General features: G+C 40.6%; 1 protein-coding gene across 1 annotated transcript in view; it reads left to right on the top strand.

Annotated features, from left to right (window-relative positions):
- tmem132e (transmembrane protein 132E) overlaps window positions 1-17,351 on the top strand; it is a 425,465-nt gene that overhangs the window by 402,839 nt on the left and 5,275 nt on the right. Inside the window, exons 7-8 of the mRNA XM_085364711.1 lie at window positions 212-491; window positions 14,350-14,544. Coding sequence (XP_085220837.1) covers window positions 212-491; window positions 14,350-14,544 — 475 coding nt within the window. The remainder of the gene's footprint in view (window positions 1-211; window positions 492-14,349; window positions 14,545-17,351) is intronic.

Raw genomic sequence — 17,351 nt, 5'->3', positions numbered from 1 at the left:
CTGTGACCGCAGGAAAAACGGTTGTTTCTGCCGTAACAAATGATGGGGATCTGAATAAAGAGTGGGGAAGGTTTGAAGACTCAGACTGACAATACTCATACTCAGCTCATACTTTATACCCCTCTAATGTCCCGTGTTCTGGATTCTTAGCCCTACTGCTCAGTCCGATACAGCTTTAGTTTAACCCTGTACTTGTTCCTCTCTTTCCAAGGAGCACTAGAGACAGCGACGCGGACGACGAAGACGACGATCGCCGGGTGAGTCGAGGCTGCACCCTGCAGTACCAGCGGGCCCTGGTCAAGGTGCTCACACAGTTCCACACCACCTCCACAGAGGGCACTGACCAGGTTATCACCATGCTGGGACCCGACTGGCAGGTGGATGTCACAGACCTGGTGCAGGACTCCCTGAAGGTGGCTGATCCCAGGATTGCGGAGTTGGTGGACAGGACGGTCCTGGTGGGCCTGGAGCTGGGATCCACTGTGCTGAAGGTAAACTCCTTTAGACACCCAGAGATTCACATTAATCAACAGGGAACAGTTAGGAGCCTTGTAAATGACAGATGATGCATGCGTTAGCTTAAAAGATGAGGAACAAAGCACATTACTCTTTACAGTACTCTTACGCCAGCGAGCAGAAGGGCGGTTCTTTTGAAGACTCTTAGCACTTTGATTAAAGGATAATGCTAGGCCTCATGTCCATAGCTGAGGCCATCGTTGCTGGTTAATCTACTAACATTGCACAGTGCCAACCAAATCAGAACAGGAAAAACAGACCAGTAATGCCTGTAATAATCCCGCATTATTAAGGTAAACTCAGTGCATGCACAACTAAAGAAGCTGTGGTTGATAGTTACACCCAGAAGACAGACGATAAGCAGTGATGGTGGGTTGCTGCATACAATTCGGGGGTAATTTCGCAGCTCATCTTTGTTTTCACTTCTTCCCTCAAAACCCTTGTTTGTCGGTTTGATTGCTTCTTTTTCATCATGCCGTGTTCCCTAAATCTCAGCAATAAATTTGACTGCGGTTTAATAACATGGAACATAACACTGAGGTTGTCATAAACAAGATTTATCCTTGAAGTTTATAGCCTCCAGCCCTTTCACAATCGTGCCACTTTTTACCCTTTTTCCTTTTCACTTGTTGTCGATTGTGAAACAAAAGCCCATCAGTCTGTCTGTAAGCGTATGATGCTGTTGATGTCCGCTTCTCTCAAGCAAAAGAGCTGCTTGACATAAAGTGCATGTAAATGCGTCAACCGAGACAGGTTCAGAAGTCCTTATAAAGAAAGCGGCACAAGTTATTACTCCTGGGCTGTGATTTACGATTGCTTCACTGGTCATTTATGGGGACAGAGAGAAGTAACGGTTGGTGAGAGTTTTGCTCACCATGAAAGATCACAGTTTCCGCCTGTCAGGGGAAAGAATAGTTGCCTGATGGATGCATCTGATGGTGGTGAAATAGGGAGAGAAGATATGAGTTGCCATTCCATCATTTTAAATGAGCAGTAGATCATTTGTAATCTGTTGATGGGTATGAATAATTATATATCAATTTACCACCAGATGTAACTTGCCACATTGACTCAAAGCAATTGTACTAAATAAATAAATTAAGTTTTAAGAGACCGTGCCATCATTCATTTTGAAAGTTTTAAAAAGAATAGTACTGAATCCAGGATGGTATCATTCAGCAAATGTCCAGAAGTCAACAAGACGTCAGAGCTTTGCTGGCAGCTCTAAAGCTGCACTTAAAGCACACATGGCAGTATTTTGTGATCATCAGTATACACTAAATACTACTGACACCAATGGAAATGCTGTTTGCAGGTATTTCTAACACATTTTTAAGAAGTCAGATTTGTGTCGCCGCTGGAAAAAAACAGTGGCACCGCCATGTCGGCACCAGATTCCGTGATCATTCATCCAGGAATCATGGAGACAAATCAAGGCATTGTTTTCCCAGGGTTCTGTCACACTAGCAAATAAAAATAGGACAGCAACCTTCTTCCAACTAGAAGGTAACCACTTCACAGTGGTTGCCAACTGGTGGGAGGCAACCAGCCACCGAACAATAGTGTTCTAATGCAGGCTTAGTAAATCACATGATAGCGTGGGGCTAGGTTTACTTAATTGTGACCCACACCCATTTTCGCACCTTGGCACGTGTGATTAGGCAGAAGAACAGTAAGAGGACCACGGCCCTCTTTGGGACACTCCCACAGGACTTAAAAAATCTGGGACACCCCACCCATTGCTCTTAGAACTGAAGAAGCATCTCGGAACGTAAAGAAATCTAGACGCTTTTTTTCCCAAGCTCCTTAGACTAATGCATGTTTGCTGTTTAATTTATACATGTAGACAGAATGCCAGCATGTTGAAGTTAGTCTGAGTCGGTTTGATGAGCAACACATTGCTCTGCAATCGAGATCTTGACCCATCTGGTTATATTCTCATATAAAAGCAAGGTTGCCCAATGTCTATATCAGGGGTGGGTAACTCCAGGCCTCGAGTGCAAGTGTCCTCACCGTGAGACAACACAGCTGAATCACATGATTAGGTCATTACCAGGCCTCTGAAGAAGTTAAAGACATGTTGAGGTGGACCTTTCGTAATTTGAATCAGCTGTGTTGGATGAAGGACACATCTAAAACCTGCAGGACACCGGCACTCGAGGCCTGGAGTTGCCTAACCCTGGTCTATATCATTTTGCAGTTAAACTGCCGTCCTGTAGTGACGACGTCACTGTTTGTGGAGGATTTTATGAATCTTTTTGAATGTCGGCACAGTTTTAATTGACCTCAGATCAGCGGGCAGAATAGGAATGCAAGCACAGATCTGATCCAGGAACAGTTAAAAGGTCTGCGCCTTATAAACAATGAGCACTGATCATTTCTGTGCATGTAGATGACAAGAAATTAGCGATTTTCTGCGATTTATCACAGTCAATTCTGACTTGACCCCATTTACTCACGAAGTAGTAGCAAACGGATTCCATTTTCTCGCCATATTGATGCACCAAAGTTGATTTAAAGGCAACCTGGTCCCTGTTTTCCAAGCAACCATTTCAAAGCCAACAAGACTAATGGAAAAGACCGGTTTAGACATTTAGAGCCGCTCCTCTGACATCACCAGGGTGGACGTTATTCCCCATTTACTTTGCTGTAAGTTTAAGCTCCAAGCGGGACGTTAGCTCTTCATCAATATTATTATTAAGTCAAATGATCAGTAAGCACTCCAGCTGCTTCGAGAGTCCGCCTTCTGCCCCTGCAGCTCAGTCCCCGTAGGTGTTAATGAACAACTGCAAAGTGGAAGGCAACTTAATGGAAAAGTGCAACGTTAAAGCAACTTGGAGGAAACAGAGATTAGATGTCTGGGCACCAGCTGTTCAGTAAGACAGACCGACGGCTTACAAAACTGAAACTACAAAGAAGTTTAGAGATCAGAGCATGTTTTACTAAGAAGACTTTCTGAAAATGAACTGCATATATCTCAACAATGGTCCTCTTGCTGAATTTTTCAGTCTGTCAGAGGCTCAAATTATCTTTGAGCCTTATGAGGCTGATTCAAATTGTTCACCAGCTCATGAATAGGAATAAAGAGAGGAAACAGCTCTTCACCATTTAGTGCAGTATTTCAGACAGTCATTTGATTTCAGGCTTTTTGTGCTGGCAGTTGCTGATTATTTCATGAATTAAGCCCTTCTGTGTTACATCTGACAGGTCTCTGCTAGGACAGGGAAAAGGGAAAAAAACCCTGCCCTTCAAGAGGTTCAACCATAAATGTAACAGATGCTGTTTTTTGTGTAAATGTTATCTTTACGTTCCGAGATCAACAATCAAAACGATGACTTTCAATGAATATCCGCTAAACCTGTTGGGAGCCGTTGGGGAGGGGGTTTAATCCAGAGGATTACTGAACAATAGCTGCTTCCTAAAGTCAAAAGCCAGACTTGGACAGTATTCAGCGTTCGTCCTCAGATCCGCATTATTCATTTAATATGTGCAAACACGCAATCACCCGGCAACAGACGGCAAACTAGAAATAAAATTGAGTCTAATCTACAGGAATTTTAATCAGTATTTAAAATATATAAATATTAGCGCACCTTAACAATGTGAAAAGTTTCACAGACAAATTAAATGGATTTGCTGGGCAAATGGTGGCATTCATTGTCAAAGAATCCAGCTGGAGTTGCACAGATCTATACAATTAATTCATCTTTCTGTGTTTATCACAGTCTTCAAATGCAATCACATCTTTAGTGAAAAGTAGACGGATGTAAATAATTTAGCGGAGCTCCACAGGGGAAAGGATCAAACATGCATTAAAGTGTTCGACGGTTCAAGAACTGCTGAAATATGCAGGAATATCGGCACCCGTATCACATGAAAGCAAACCTGCTTACAAACCCGTTGCTGAAAATGCATACACGAGGGCGTGATTATACGGAAATGTATTATTAGTCCCAGCATCAATCCCGAGACGTGAGATGCACAAGAGCAACGTCTTGTGACTTAGGACATTTGTCATGTGTCATTTCCCCCTCCCATCTCTTATCTGTGTGCTTTAATCCGTCCAATAAAATTGAAGATGCCCCCCGAGAAGGTAATTTTACTTGTGTGACTATCAGGGACACTGGGCAGACCGCTCTGCTGCGAAGCTCTGTAGCCGCCGAGGGAACCCTTGCCTCGCAGGAGGAGGGCGAGGAGGAGCAGAGGTTTATTCCGCAGCTGTTGTACCCACTTACTGAGAGTGTGGGAAGCTGTGTAATTGCCCGAAAGTTTACATGACAGTGAAAGTTGCAAGCAGAGAGGTCGTGTTTAACTTTTTTCCACAGCGCTTGAAGAGGTATTACATTTGTATTTCATCAGTTCATCCTCTTGGAAGAGAAACGCTTTATGTTTTGTGCAAACAAGCATAAAGAGGGAAAAACATCTCGCCGCTCGTCGGTGTTAATTACCCCGATGGAAGGCATAACGAAAAATGCCCATCATGTCTGCGAGATGAAGGCGAGAGCTGGGAGAAGTCAGAGTGCAGCCAGACTAAATTGACCTGTTGTGCGAGTCCACAAAAACTAAAAACCTGGCTTCAGCTTATTGCGCGCTCTGAATATTAAATCGCATCAGAAGTTTTCGTGATTCGAGTTATGTGATGTTTTTAACCATCGCCGCCTCGCATGTGTTCTACAACAGCTAGGTACAACAACTGGGTTCGAGGTGAACTGTGAATGTGCTGAAGTGTATTAATTATGCAGTGTTTACTTCTCCAAAATAGAAAATCTATTTGCTGCAGAAAAATAATAAATAATACTACTTTTTTTTTTTCACTTTTTCTATTTACAGTACCAGTAAATTTCCAGCTGGTTGGAGCTCTCTGTATATTCTATAAAAACAAAGATAAAACTACATCCTCACTCTTTGGAGGTCCCAAGTGGCAGCAAGAGAGGAAAAAAAAGAAAAGCTGTTTGACTTTTAGAAAATGTAAAGCGCTTTCAGTATGCGGGGTTCATAGTATAATGTCACATTCTGTTTGATAAGATTCCCCACTAGTCTCAGAAATTATTTTTATGCATACTGTGTGCATATAGTGTCTCAATTAGTGGTAGCGGCATGCTCCTACTGCAGCTCAGCCTGCATGATTCAGACGTACTTCTACAGTGCAACTCTGACTTTCAGCCAGCGAGGGTTTCTTCTGGGGTAATAAGGGATAATGGAAGTCCAGGAGGTTTAAATTGCCTTGCAGACCCCTGCATCGAAACCTTTGATGAAACAGGATTTAGCTTTCACTTCACAAAAAAAAAGTCTATTGATAATCCTTTCTCAAGGTCCCTTTTCTCTCCAGACTGATGTGTAGTTTTCTGGAGGGGTGGGAGGATGCTTTATTGCCTGAAAGGTGACTTGTTTTCAGATGTGTCTGTGCTGCAGCTGACACTGGGATACCCATAAAAACTACACCTAGCATGAATAAATATCCCACTGGATATTATGTAGCATCCTACATCCCAAAGTATGATTTATTGAGCACACGATTTGAGGAGAAAAGTGCAGAGGTGTATTAAGGACAAGATGGTGGGATGCAAGTAATATGCACTAGTATGGGGGGGCTTTTTTTGGTCAGCGTCATTTTGCTGCTTGGGCTCACCATTGATCTTCTGTTTGCTCTAAGCATCAGCGAAACAGTGTAAAGCCTCGCAGATCGACAGAGCAGCTTCCAGTTTAAGAACATGTAAAGTGTGACTGCTTTCCTGCTTCACTTCCCCTGCCTGCAGCACCGATGACAAATCCAGCTGGGAGCTGGGCCAGAATGAGCTGCATAACCACAGCTGACCTGTCCTCTATGGCAGAGAAAAACGCAGATGAAAGACATCATCATTCATTTCTCGGCGCAGCTATGAATCAATGCTTGTCCCTGCTTGTTAAATATAGTCAAAATAGCTCTGTTTACTTTCTGGTGGGAGGTTCTGGCTTTTCATACAATAATTATCGCCCACTGTCAGCAAGGGAGAAAGTATTCTCGAGGTGAAAAGGATTGGCATTTTCTGCAGTTTCTCAGGCTCTTTTTTTTTTTTTGTTCCTGATCGGTTAGATTTTATATGAACCACGGCAGGAGATGCAAATTGTGGATAAAATATTCACTCTGTTGTGGAAGCATATAAAGAATTGATCACAATGGCAAGGACATACCATATGTAGAGTATTTAAAATGATTGCTGCCTGCCTTGGCTTGATGGTGGGTGCTTAAAGTCACGACTATTACAGAGAGGGGTGGAAAAGGAGCTTTACAGTTATGTGTATATTGAGTTTATATGTGCACGAGCAACCTCAGTGGGTCTACAGCGCTATTTAAAAAGATTCCAACACAGGGTGTTTAACGTCTTGGGGCTCATCAACTATAACCTGTTACAGATCATAAAAAGTCGACATTTTTAAACAAAGTTATCATCGAAGGCCTTCAGGACTTGCGGATTGTCTATTGTAAAGCAAATTGTTTGCCAGTTTAGCACAGCTCAGCTCAGTGTGAGTCATGTTTCAATTCACTGGTCCACTGTGTTCCCTTCACTTACTTTAAGTCAGTATGACCTTCTGAAGGGAAAAAAAAAGATCTTACCCACCCCTGAGCTACACTAGCGACTCAGGTTATCGCCACACTGAATCCAGTTCATATTCTGCCAAATGTGTTCTGACAAATCACTGGGAGATCGGAAATATTTTTAGCCTTGGGTTTAGGGGGAGGTTGGTTGTTCTGTTATCTTAGTCTGGAGTCAGGAACTCACGCTTGAGTTATGGAAAATTTTAAAACCAGTAAACATAGTCCCAACTCTTCCTTTAATCCTATCATCAGGTTAAAACAACTGAATAAATTACGGTTAAAGTTGTTACTGCTGTGCCTTTTAGGCTGCAATTTTTGGCTTTTATTTTTTTTTTTTAGTTTAGTGCTGCCAAGTCCTTGCCACAAATCAGGCAGTTATTTTAAGCCTTCAATGGCTCGCTTATGCTGGAGTAAAAATAGGGCCGCAACAGCACCGTAAGTAATTAAGGTGAGTTTTCAGTGTATGCAGATGGTCACAGATTTGTGATCACAAACAGATTGCATGTAAGTCGACCTTAGTCAGTCCTTAAACTGATAGCAGACAAAGTCTATCTCACTGCCATTTTATTGCTGTCGTGATGCACCAAAGTTGCATTGTGCAGTGTTCCCACACCTGGTTCCTGTCTTCAAAGCAACCTTTTCAAAGACCAGCTCACAAGTTCGCTGCACACCCTCGCAGTCATTTTATAGGCGGTCGGCCTGAAACTGTGTTCTATAGTCTCACTGTAGTGTTAATGAATGGCAAAAATGAATGTTTATTTCAATGGTCACCAAGAACTACATGTACAGGGTCATGAAAAAGCATTTCCTCCCTTCCCGATTTCTTTACATGTTTTAAACTGTAGAACAAATGTTAATATTAGTCAAAGATAATCCAAGGAAAGAAAAACCACAGTTTGGAGTGATGATTTCATCATATAAGGTAAAAAAAAAAAAGGGGGGGGAGAAACAAAGAAGAAAGAAAGCTATCCAAACCTCCTGGCAGGTAATTACCCGTTTCGTTGAATTATGAATTAATTGTGGTTGACCAAATTTTTTGAAACATCCTATCTTTCCTCGATCAAGGTTCTGGCATCCATGGAAGAGTTTCCAGGTGAACAAATAGAAAGGCTTGACTGACATTTGTCCAAAAAGACTGACAAGACAAAAGCTGAACTTTTTGGAAGAATAAACACTGATTCTGATTTTTGGCTTAATTACCATGAATTCTGCTTTCTATCAAAAGATCCTGAATGAGAATTTCCAGCCATCAGTTCATATCCTGAAGCTCAAGCTTACTTGAATTATGGAGCAGGACAATGATCCGAAACACACAAACAAGTCCAGCTCTGAATGTTTCACCAAAACAAAATGAAGGTTTTAGAGTAGCGTAGTCAAAGTCTGGACTTAAATCAGATTGAAAAGTGTTGGCGTGACCTCAAACAGGCTGTTCATTCTTCAAAACCCTCCAATGTGGCTGAATTAAAGAAATTCTGCAGAGACGAGTGATTGCAGTTTAAATGTTTCATTGCTGTTCTTGCTGCCAAGGTTGGCACAACCAGTTATTAGGTGTAGAGGGCAGTTACTTTCTTATATTAAATAGCTTGTTTTCCTTAAGAAATGAAATTAGCATTTTAAAAACTGCATTTTCTATTAACTCGGGTTACATTTGTCTAATATTAAAATCTGATGATCTGAAACATGTAAATGTTACCAGTATGTCAAATGGGTAAAGACTTTTTTGCTACTCTGTATAAAATTTGATACATAAAAAATAAAATGTGTTACATGTTCCCTCGTTCAGCTGTTGATTGGCGGGGGATCATGATTTCTATTCATGCCTCCTCGATGTGCTTCTGGTGATAATTAGAAAATGTCATCACGACAACAAACCAAACTAGTGAACTTCACTACCAGTAAACAAGCTTTTTTTCCCTCCTTGTTTTCACAATCAGCAGCGCTCTTTCTGTGTTTACACACACATCGAATGTAACATGTAGCAGAGCCTTCTGTGGGGCTTTTCCACAGCCAGCGTTGGAAACATGGGAAATCAGTAACTGCGGTAAAGGAAAATGAGCCAATCTGAACGAGAACGAGAGACGGTTTGCTGCACTTGATAAGCAAATGCACTCAGGAATACATGACAAACATCAGAAACGGCTAACAGCCAGGGACAAATCTTTCTCCTGGGTTTTCATTTTTAATGTGTCAAAAGCAGAAGCTTCATTTTCCTCCAGAAGTACCAAAAGTTCTCAGCTGTTCTCACCCTCATTATTTTGAAATCACCAGATTGCATCATTGTCCCTGGAATAAATAATAAACCTGACTAGAGAAGTCCTCAGTTTTTCTCATTTGACATTCTGGATAATTATTTTGAGACACATTACAGACGTCTTTTTCCTGGGACACTTGGGATTCTGGCAATATAATTTTTTAAAAGACTAGACGGAAGAATCTGCTGCTCGTGTTTATGCCAATTATTTATAGATTTAAAGCTGACAGATTCAATTAACTTGAGTACCAAAAACCATCCTCTCCTGCAATTGAGCTATTTTCAGCTTCAGACGATAAAAATTCATTCATAACTAAATACAAACACTTAGATGTTGTTGACTAAACCGCTCTCAAACAACAAGTGCGTTTCATTTTTGCACATAATAAAGTTAAGAGCAGAATCCTCTCCGTGTGCCGTAACTGAACACAACAGACGTCAACAGAATACAAATCAGGGCGTATTTGATGCTGGAGAACTAAAATCTCTGGGTTTATGATGTTTTTGATCAGCGGTAAGACTGTAAACCTACTTAAACTTAAATATACTTTTATTTATTTTTTATATAGAAACACATACTGTGAGTAACGTGCGTCTGCCACCCACCACATCCTTTATAGCTTGAACTAATTTCCCTAGATGGGGAAAGTTTTTGACACACAATACTTGACAAAGAATATAAACAATCTAATGAAACGAGAAGAACGGCGTGTGTGTCGCTCGTTATGTAGTGATGAACACGCCTGGACGTTATTTGCAGGTGTTGCCGTCATCTGGCTGTGGAAGCGCAGGCTTATTTGTGGCTCCTAGACTTTCTAAAAGTACAATAGAGGTTGAGCCTTCAATTCTCCAGCTACAAGGCTTCCTATACCCACTCTACTAAAGGTTTAAAAGTATAGTCAGGGCTGGATCAGGATGACCCGTAAGCCTTTGCTATGCTGCTGTAGGCTCAGGTTGCTTGGGGACTTAAGATGATGCACTGAGCACTTCTTTACCCCGCTCTTTCCACACCTGATGCTGTTTCTTTTCTTTTCTTTCTTTCTGCATGTTATTAACTTCCCGAGATTAACGTTAACTCTCATGCAGCTTGTGTTTTGTCCTGTTTGTTGTTTTGTGGTCTCTGTGCTCTTCTTTTCCCTTCTCTTTCCCCTAAACCTTCAACCACCTGCACCCCAAAGTTAGCCTGTGTCTGATAGAGGTCTCTTCCTGTCAAAAGGGAGATCTTCCTTACAGCTATCACCTAGAGCTTCCTCATAGGATGTCATTTAGCTGATCGTTTAGCTTTTCACTTACAAATTTATATAAATGAGACTGAATTGAATACATCTGAGCCAATCAAAAGTTCTCATTGTCTTGGTTCGGGGTAGAATGCCTGCTCTATAATAGAAGGTTAAAAAAAATATCCTAATAAATGAGTTGTAATGGTACCAAGCCCCTGCAGTGCAGGAAAAGGGAATATTCTACCTCCCACAGCTACTAGAACTACGGAGAAGTTCCTGCGGTCCGAAGTTGACTATAAATGATATATATGGGATCCTCATTACCTTCGGAAAAACATCCATCCACAAGTCCAAGTTTGGCTCAAGGGCTTCAGAAATCCCCGTCTTTCCCATCCACTCCGACATATTTATTTATTTTCCAAAAATCTGTGATCTGTACATTACCTCCTGGTGATTATGCACCGGTGTCATAATGCAATGATGGAGAATGGAGGATTCATGTACAGTAAAAAGGAGTAATCGTGCCATAGACAGTGTCTTAGATATGCATCCTCGAGTAGATCACTGTTACTAACTATACCAATAAATCAGCTCTCACCAGTGCCTCTCTGGCCCCCAGTCAAAGAGCCTGCTCCATAAATCTCATTATCACATATGCAAGAATTCTCAGCGGGCACTGTGACAGTAATCATACATAAGAACAAGTGCTAGTAGTCTAGTCATGAGCAGATGTCCACAGTTTAAACATGCTCATAAGAAAAACGATGAATCAGCTCTTTCTGTGCTCATATTTATTCTTTGGGGTTTCATTTATTTTATTTTATCTTATTTCACTTTTTGTTTTGTTTATTGTGACTTATGTGCAAAATTATGATCCTGTCTGTTTGAGTGTGGGTTTTTTCCCTTTATTATTTCATATTTCATATATATTCCTGTGTTTTTGATTTAGTTGAAAAGTTAAAAGATTTGATAGCTCAATTAGATTGATGGTAAAGAATCTGTAGGCAGTATAGAATGCAGAAAAAGGGGTTTATGAGATTGTCAGGGTGTATGTGTGCCAGATAAAGCAACAAAAATAGCTTAAACCGTGGGAGGTTCAAGTCTTCATACCAAGCTTCAGCAGCTGATTTATAGCTCCAAGTGATTTATTTTTCTTAAGCTGAGTAAATGACAGCTGAGGAATAAATGGCTACATAATATACATTTCCAGCATGGATCATAACCGTGAACGAGATTACCTTTTTTGCCATTACAATTCTTTATTTTAAACAATCGATGTACAGTGTGATCTATTTGAATTGTGGGGGGGTTTTGGGAGCATAGTTGCCAATATTGATTTTAAGCAGTGTTAGCGTTTCTTTTTAGTCACTATAATTGGCCATTGAAAATATCAGCCACAGCTGACTGGAACGTGAAATAGCAGAAAATCAATTATAAGTAAACAGATTTCCCTGGCAGAGTCGCACTCTGTCTGACCTCAGCAGGATTTATGATTAGACATGTTTTTACGCAGAAAGTGACTTCTTTTCGCTCAGGACGCATCCTTCAGCTCTGTCGGCATTCATCAAACAACTTCAGGCCTTCACCTGTATTTACTCTCCTCTTAAACCGAAGGAAGAAGAAATGAAAAGTGGAAATGAAAAGTTTGACAAGTCGAGCTAAATGCAAATGTTTTTGTTGTTGTTCCCAAAAAGAGAGTGATCCATCATGCAACTGAGTTTTCCTCCAGAAAAAAAAGTTTTTTCTTCTTCTTTTCTTTTAATTCCTCCATCTACTATCACGCCTTAGGGTTCTGCACATTGGTGTATTTGTGGCTGCATGTGTGCATGTTTCTGGGTGCCCAGCAAACCATAACTCTCTTTTCTGGCGCATTAATTTAATTTAATAGCTGCGTAGAAGATTTTTCCCCCCCTCGTATTTTTAGCCCGTATGCATTTACCGGTATGAAAGATTACTTTCGTTTCTTTATAAAATATTCAACAGTACTTTAGTAACTTTATAATACTTTACTGTGATATGAATGCGCCATAGAGGGAAAACTGTGTGTGTATGGGAAGCACATTCAAACGCAGAGCAGCTCTCGGAGCAGCATGTAACTGATGCCAGCCATTAACCTCCGTAGGTTAAAAGGACATTAGCAAAGAACACTGTATCATTACTGTATTAAGGCGACGCAAAGTTTGACATCACATCTAATTAGCCCGGCCTGCTACGTTGTAACAGTGCCCTGACTAAGAAAATAAAAGTGAAGGTGTCATTGGAGGTGATAACATGAAGTTGGGGAATGTGAATAGCGTTTATTTAAGATAATAAATAGCAATAATAGTTTGGAACAGCTAACAAATACCTTTTTAATTCTATTATGGGAGTTTTCCTTTTAAGCTCAACAGAGCTCATAAAGAATCGAACCCAAATTAATAAAACCAGACACCTGCAGATGCATCTGCTTCCTCTGATGACTTGGCTCAAGCCTTCATATGACAAATTACATAACAAATTATTGCTCCAAATTATGCAGCACTTCGATGTGAGCCAAAGGCGACCAAACAGTGAAGAGCCATTTTATTTATATCAAATAATAATAATTTGATGGATTTATTTGAATCCAGATTAATGTCGTGCACTACAGGGCAGCATTTTTAATTAAGCGATATCACCCTGAAATATCCCCAGCTGATTACCTGTGATTACGAACAAGAGTGTCTTTCTATTAGAAGCCTTCTGGGATTATAATGTTTATAAATGTTAAAAAAAATAGGCATTTATCTAAATATGAAGTCTTAAAGTTATTGCTTTGTTCTGTTAGCAAATTACAGTCATTGTTCTTTTATCACCTAATAAATCAGTGAATTCTGTAAAAAGATTTTTTTTTTTTTTGCATTTTATTTGGTGAATATGAAATAATCCTGTTATAAAAATGGAAAATAATGACAGGTTTTAGCAAGAAAGGTACAATTTTGCACATTAAAAAAGAACAACAACCAAAAAGTGTTGCGTGGTAACACATTTTTTAATGTGTGTCTCACTTTAACCTACAAATGAGCCAAACTTTGAGCTTTGACTTTTGTTTTAGCAGCATGACATTTGTATCGATGGGCATAGCTGACTTGCTGTTTCAAGGTTGCACTTGATGGTGATTGGAAAAGCTCGTCGGAGCACCAAACTCATCTCAGGTCTAGCTTCACATGCCTTTTGACTCTGGCTGGAGTTATAAAATGCTTGAGAGGAAAAGATTTCCCCGTCTGACTCTAAGGACAAGGCCACTGCTTCACTGAATGGCTCTTTACTTTGTTCCCGTCCCTCGTGACCTCTGGTTGCAATTGCAAAGTGAAATGATGATATTTTAAAAGTGCTTAAACTACTGGGTGCAGAGGCACCGTCAAAAGCACAGGATTACCCGCAGAGGCAGGACAGAATCTTTAAATGGTTTTGGCATTTCATTTGATGACACTTAGATGGGCAGAAGTGTTTTCTGCTAACAGTGACTTTGATAGCGTGCGGTTGCGTCTTCGAATTGTACCTTGTGTCTGGTTGATGATAGATTCTGTCTCGAGTGTGCCTTTTTTTTAGGTTTGTTTTCTCACTGTGATAGACAGCGAGGCATTGACACAGAAGAAAGTAGATGCACTGGAACAAACAACAGCACAAAGCACTTTAATCCAAAAGTGGCTTGTCATGGGCTTTATGAGCTTCAGAGAGACAATAAAGCTGTTGTCTATTCTGGACTTAAACGATGTCCCTGTGTCATGTGGGGATGCAATAAAAACACATCTTTTTCTCTGCAGGTGGAGTCTCCTCTGGCAGTGGATGCAGTATTAGGAGAGGCGGCATTCTCGGTCACAGATGACAAGGTTTCCATCACAGAGCTGCGTGTTCACGCCATTTCAGGCCTGACCCTGTCACTGCAGCCCAGCCCCGGCAACAGCCACACCATGGTGGCCAAGGCAACAGGAATCCAGACACTCGCTGCTCCCAAACAGGTACAGACACGAGTTATCACACAGTGCAGAGTCATTGTGCATTTTTAAACTGCTTTACTGTTAGGTTTAAAATCAAGCCGCAACCTCAGATGAGCCAAAAACGGCAGATTCTCAAAGGGGAAGGAATTCCCAGAGTTCACAGTAAAATTCCCAACTTTACTTCAACTCTTCATCTAGTTCTACGGCTTTACAGAGGTTTCACTTCTTTAAATTGTATCAAGGTCTGCAGTTGTGTCTGAGACTTACGCTGCTTTGAGAGAAAGGTGTGCTCGGTGTCACCTCTACTAATTTGAGTCACCGAACTCGACTTCTCAAGTGCATTTCTAGGGTTGTTAGAGTTTTGCTCTACTGCTGGTTTATTGTGGTTAATTTATTAGAAGCTAATCTAAAAAGGTGTTTCACTCCTGCCGAGTGAAATTCTTCTACCTTCTTTTGTATGTTATGTAACACTAATTAACAGTTATCTACAAATCCCCAAATCCTATAACAACTTTAAGCTGTGATTTAAAAAAAATAAAAAATCCCCCACAAAAAAAAGAAGAAATGCCACAGTGATGCTGAAGTAAACAATGCCAAGTCTTTTCCATTTCACTGAAAAATTCATCCTAATTGGAGGCTGGCTGAAAAATGACCCTCGCTGCAGATGTTTGGTGTTGTTGGTCTTGTGGTATACACAATTTCCTGGATCATTTCTAATTCAGAGCTTACAAAAACAAACAAAATACCAACACACTTGTACAAGTCAGCATGTCCACATGCAGTCCAATTAAACTGGCATGGCAACAGGACTGTGCTCAATTTTAAAATCTGTATTTTAGGTACATATTAACTCATCGGAAAAAACAAGATAGTACACACTCTTATTTAAGGTCTGAATATAATACCAAAACCATTTGAGTATTCCCATTACCAACAGCTTAATTCAGTAGCTCAGTAGGAGCCTGGATTATGTGCTACTGACTAACACCTAGCTCTTACCATTTTCCTTATTTATGTATCCAGTCTGGTGATATTAAGTTTACTTGTAAATATCATCAACTTACTGCATTTAGACATGAAGACATGCACAACATAACCTGCTGAAGTTCAAACCGAGCATCAGAAAAGGGAAGAAAGGTGATTTAAGGGCTGTTTATCTGTTGGGATTTTCCACCCAACCGTCTCTGGTGTTTGCAGAGAATGGTCTAAAAAAGAGAAAATATTCAGTGAACAGCAGTTCTCTGGGTGACAATACTTTCATTTTCACCAAAGCTCAGAGGAGAATAGCGAGACTGCTTCAAGCTGATAGGAATGCAACAGTAATTTAAATAGCTAGTAGTTACAACCGAGGTATTCTAAAGAGCATCTCTGAATGCACAACGCTTTGAACCTTGAAGCCGGGGTACAGCAGCAGAAAACTACACCAGGTGCCACTCCTGTCAGCTAAGAGCAGGAAACTGAGGCTACGATTCACAAGACTCAACAAAATTGGACAACAGACGATTAGAAAAGCATTTCCTGGTCTGATAAAACTCAACTTTCAGACCCTGCCATCTGCGACTTTCAGATGGCAGGGTCAGAATTTGGCATAGGCAACACGAAACCATGGATCTGTTCTGCCTTGTATCAACAGTTCAGGCTGGTGATGTTGGCATAATGCTCTCGGGCATATTTTCTTGCCACACTTTGGACCCTTTAGTGCCAATCTAGCATCTTTTAAACAGCACAGCCTTTCTAAATATTGTTGCCGACCATGTTCATGTCTTTATGACCACAATCTGTCCGTCTTCTGATGGCTGTCACCAGCCATGTCACAAAGTTCACATCATCTCAAACTAATTTCTTGGACATTTCAGTGAATTCACTGTATTCAAACATATGGAAGCCTGCTTCCGCCCCCAAAAAAAAGTATCCATAACTTGAACTTTCAAGTTATTTTCTCGAAATTTCGACTTATTAACTCGAAATTTTGAGAACAGTGACTCAAAATTTTGAGTTAGCTCTGCCAATTAGTAATCTACGTGAATGACATAATTTTCTTGTTACCCAGAAGGATATGGCGCAGAGGAACGCGCACTCAAAACTGGATCGCAACAAATTGGCGATAGTAACGCCATGTGATTCAGCTAATAACAAAAGGATTTCATCAGTTGTGAAGCCACGCTGAAAATACTCAGCAATTTGTGCATTCATGACTGGCCGTAATACTGGTAGCTTAGCTATAGCATTTGTAGCTGAGGGCTTCAGCTTCCGGGTAACAAGGAAATGACGTAATTCACGTAGATTACTGATTGGCAGCGCTAACTCGAAATTTTTCTCAAAATTTTGAGTTAATAAGTCAAAACTTTGAGAAAATAACTCAAAATATTGAGTTATGGATAATTTTTTTTTGTTTTGTTTTGTTTTTATGGCAGAAACGAGCTTCCATACAAATAGCCTCCACAGTCACCAGATCTCAATCAAACGCTGTCAGTCAAGCATCTTCGGGATATGGTGGAATAGGAGAGTCACATCATGGATGTGCAGCAAACAACTACAGCAACTGTGTGGTGCTATCATGTCAATGTGGATCATCTACACCATGAAGAATTTAAAAAACAGGAGTCTAATCCAGTACAACTGAGGTGCACTTTATAAAATGTCCAATGAGTGGACATCAGTCAGGAGGTACTAGTTTGATTTTTGAACAAAATGTCGCCAGTTTGATGCAGGTTTAACACGCAACATAGACAACAAAACCATTTCTATGCTAGATTTTTTTAAACTGAACCCAGCATTGTTAGCAAGGGCACCATGTGAGGGCAGCTGCAGAGAACTAATAAGTATCT

Source organism: Diplotaxodon limnothrissa, linkage group LG10 (genome assembly GCF_057381915.1).
Source record: "Diplotaxodon limnothrissa isolate DT_005_m linkage group LG10, D_limnothrissa_male_GT1.1, whole genome shotgun sequence".
Classification (NCBI taxonomy): Eukaryota; Metazoa; Chordata; class Actinopteri; order Cichliformes; family Cichlidae; genus Diplotaxodon; species Diplotaxodon limnothrissa.
This window is presented reverse-complemented; position numbering and strand designations above follow the sequence as displayed.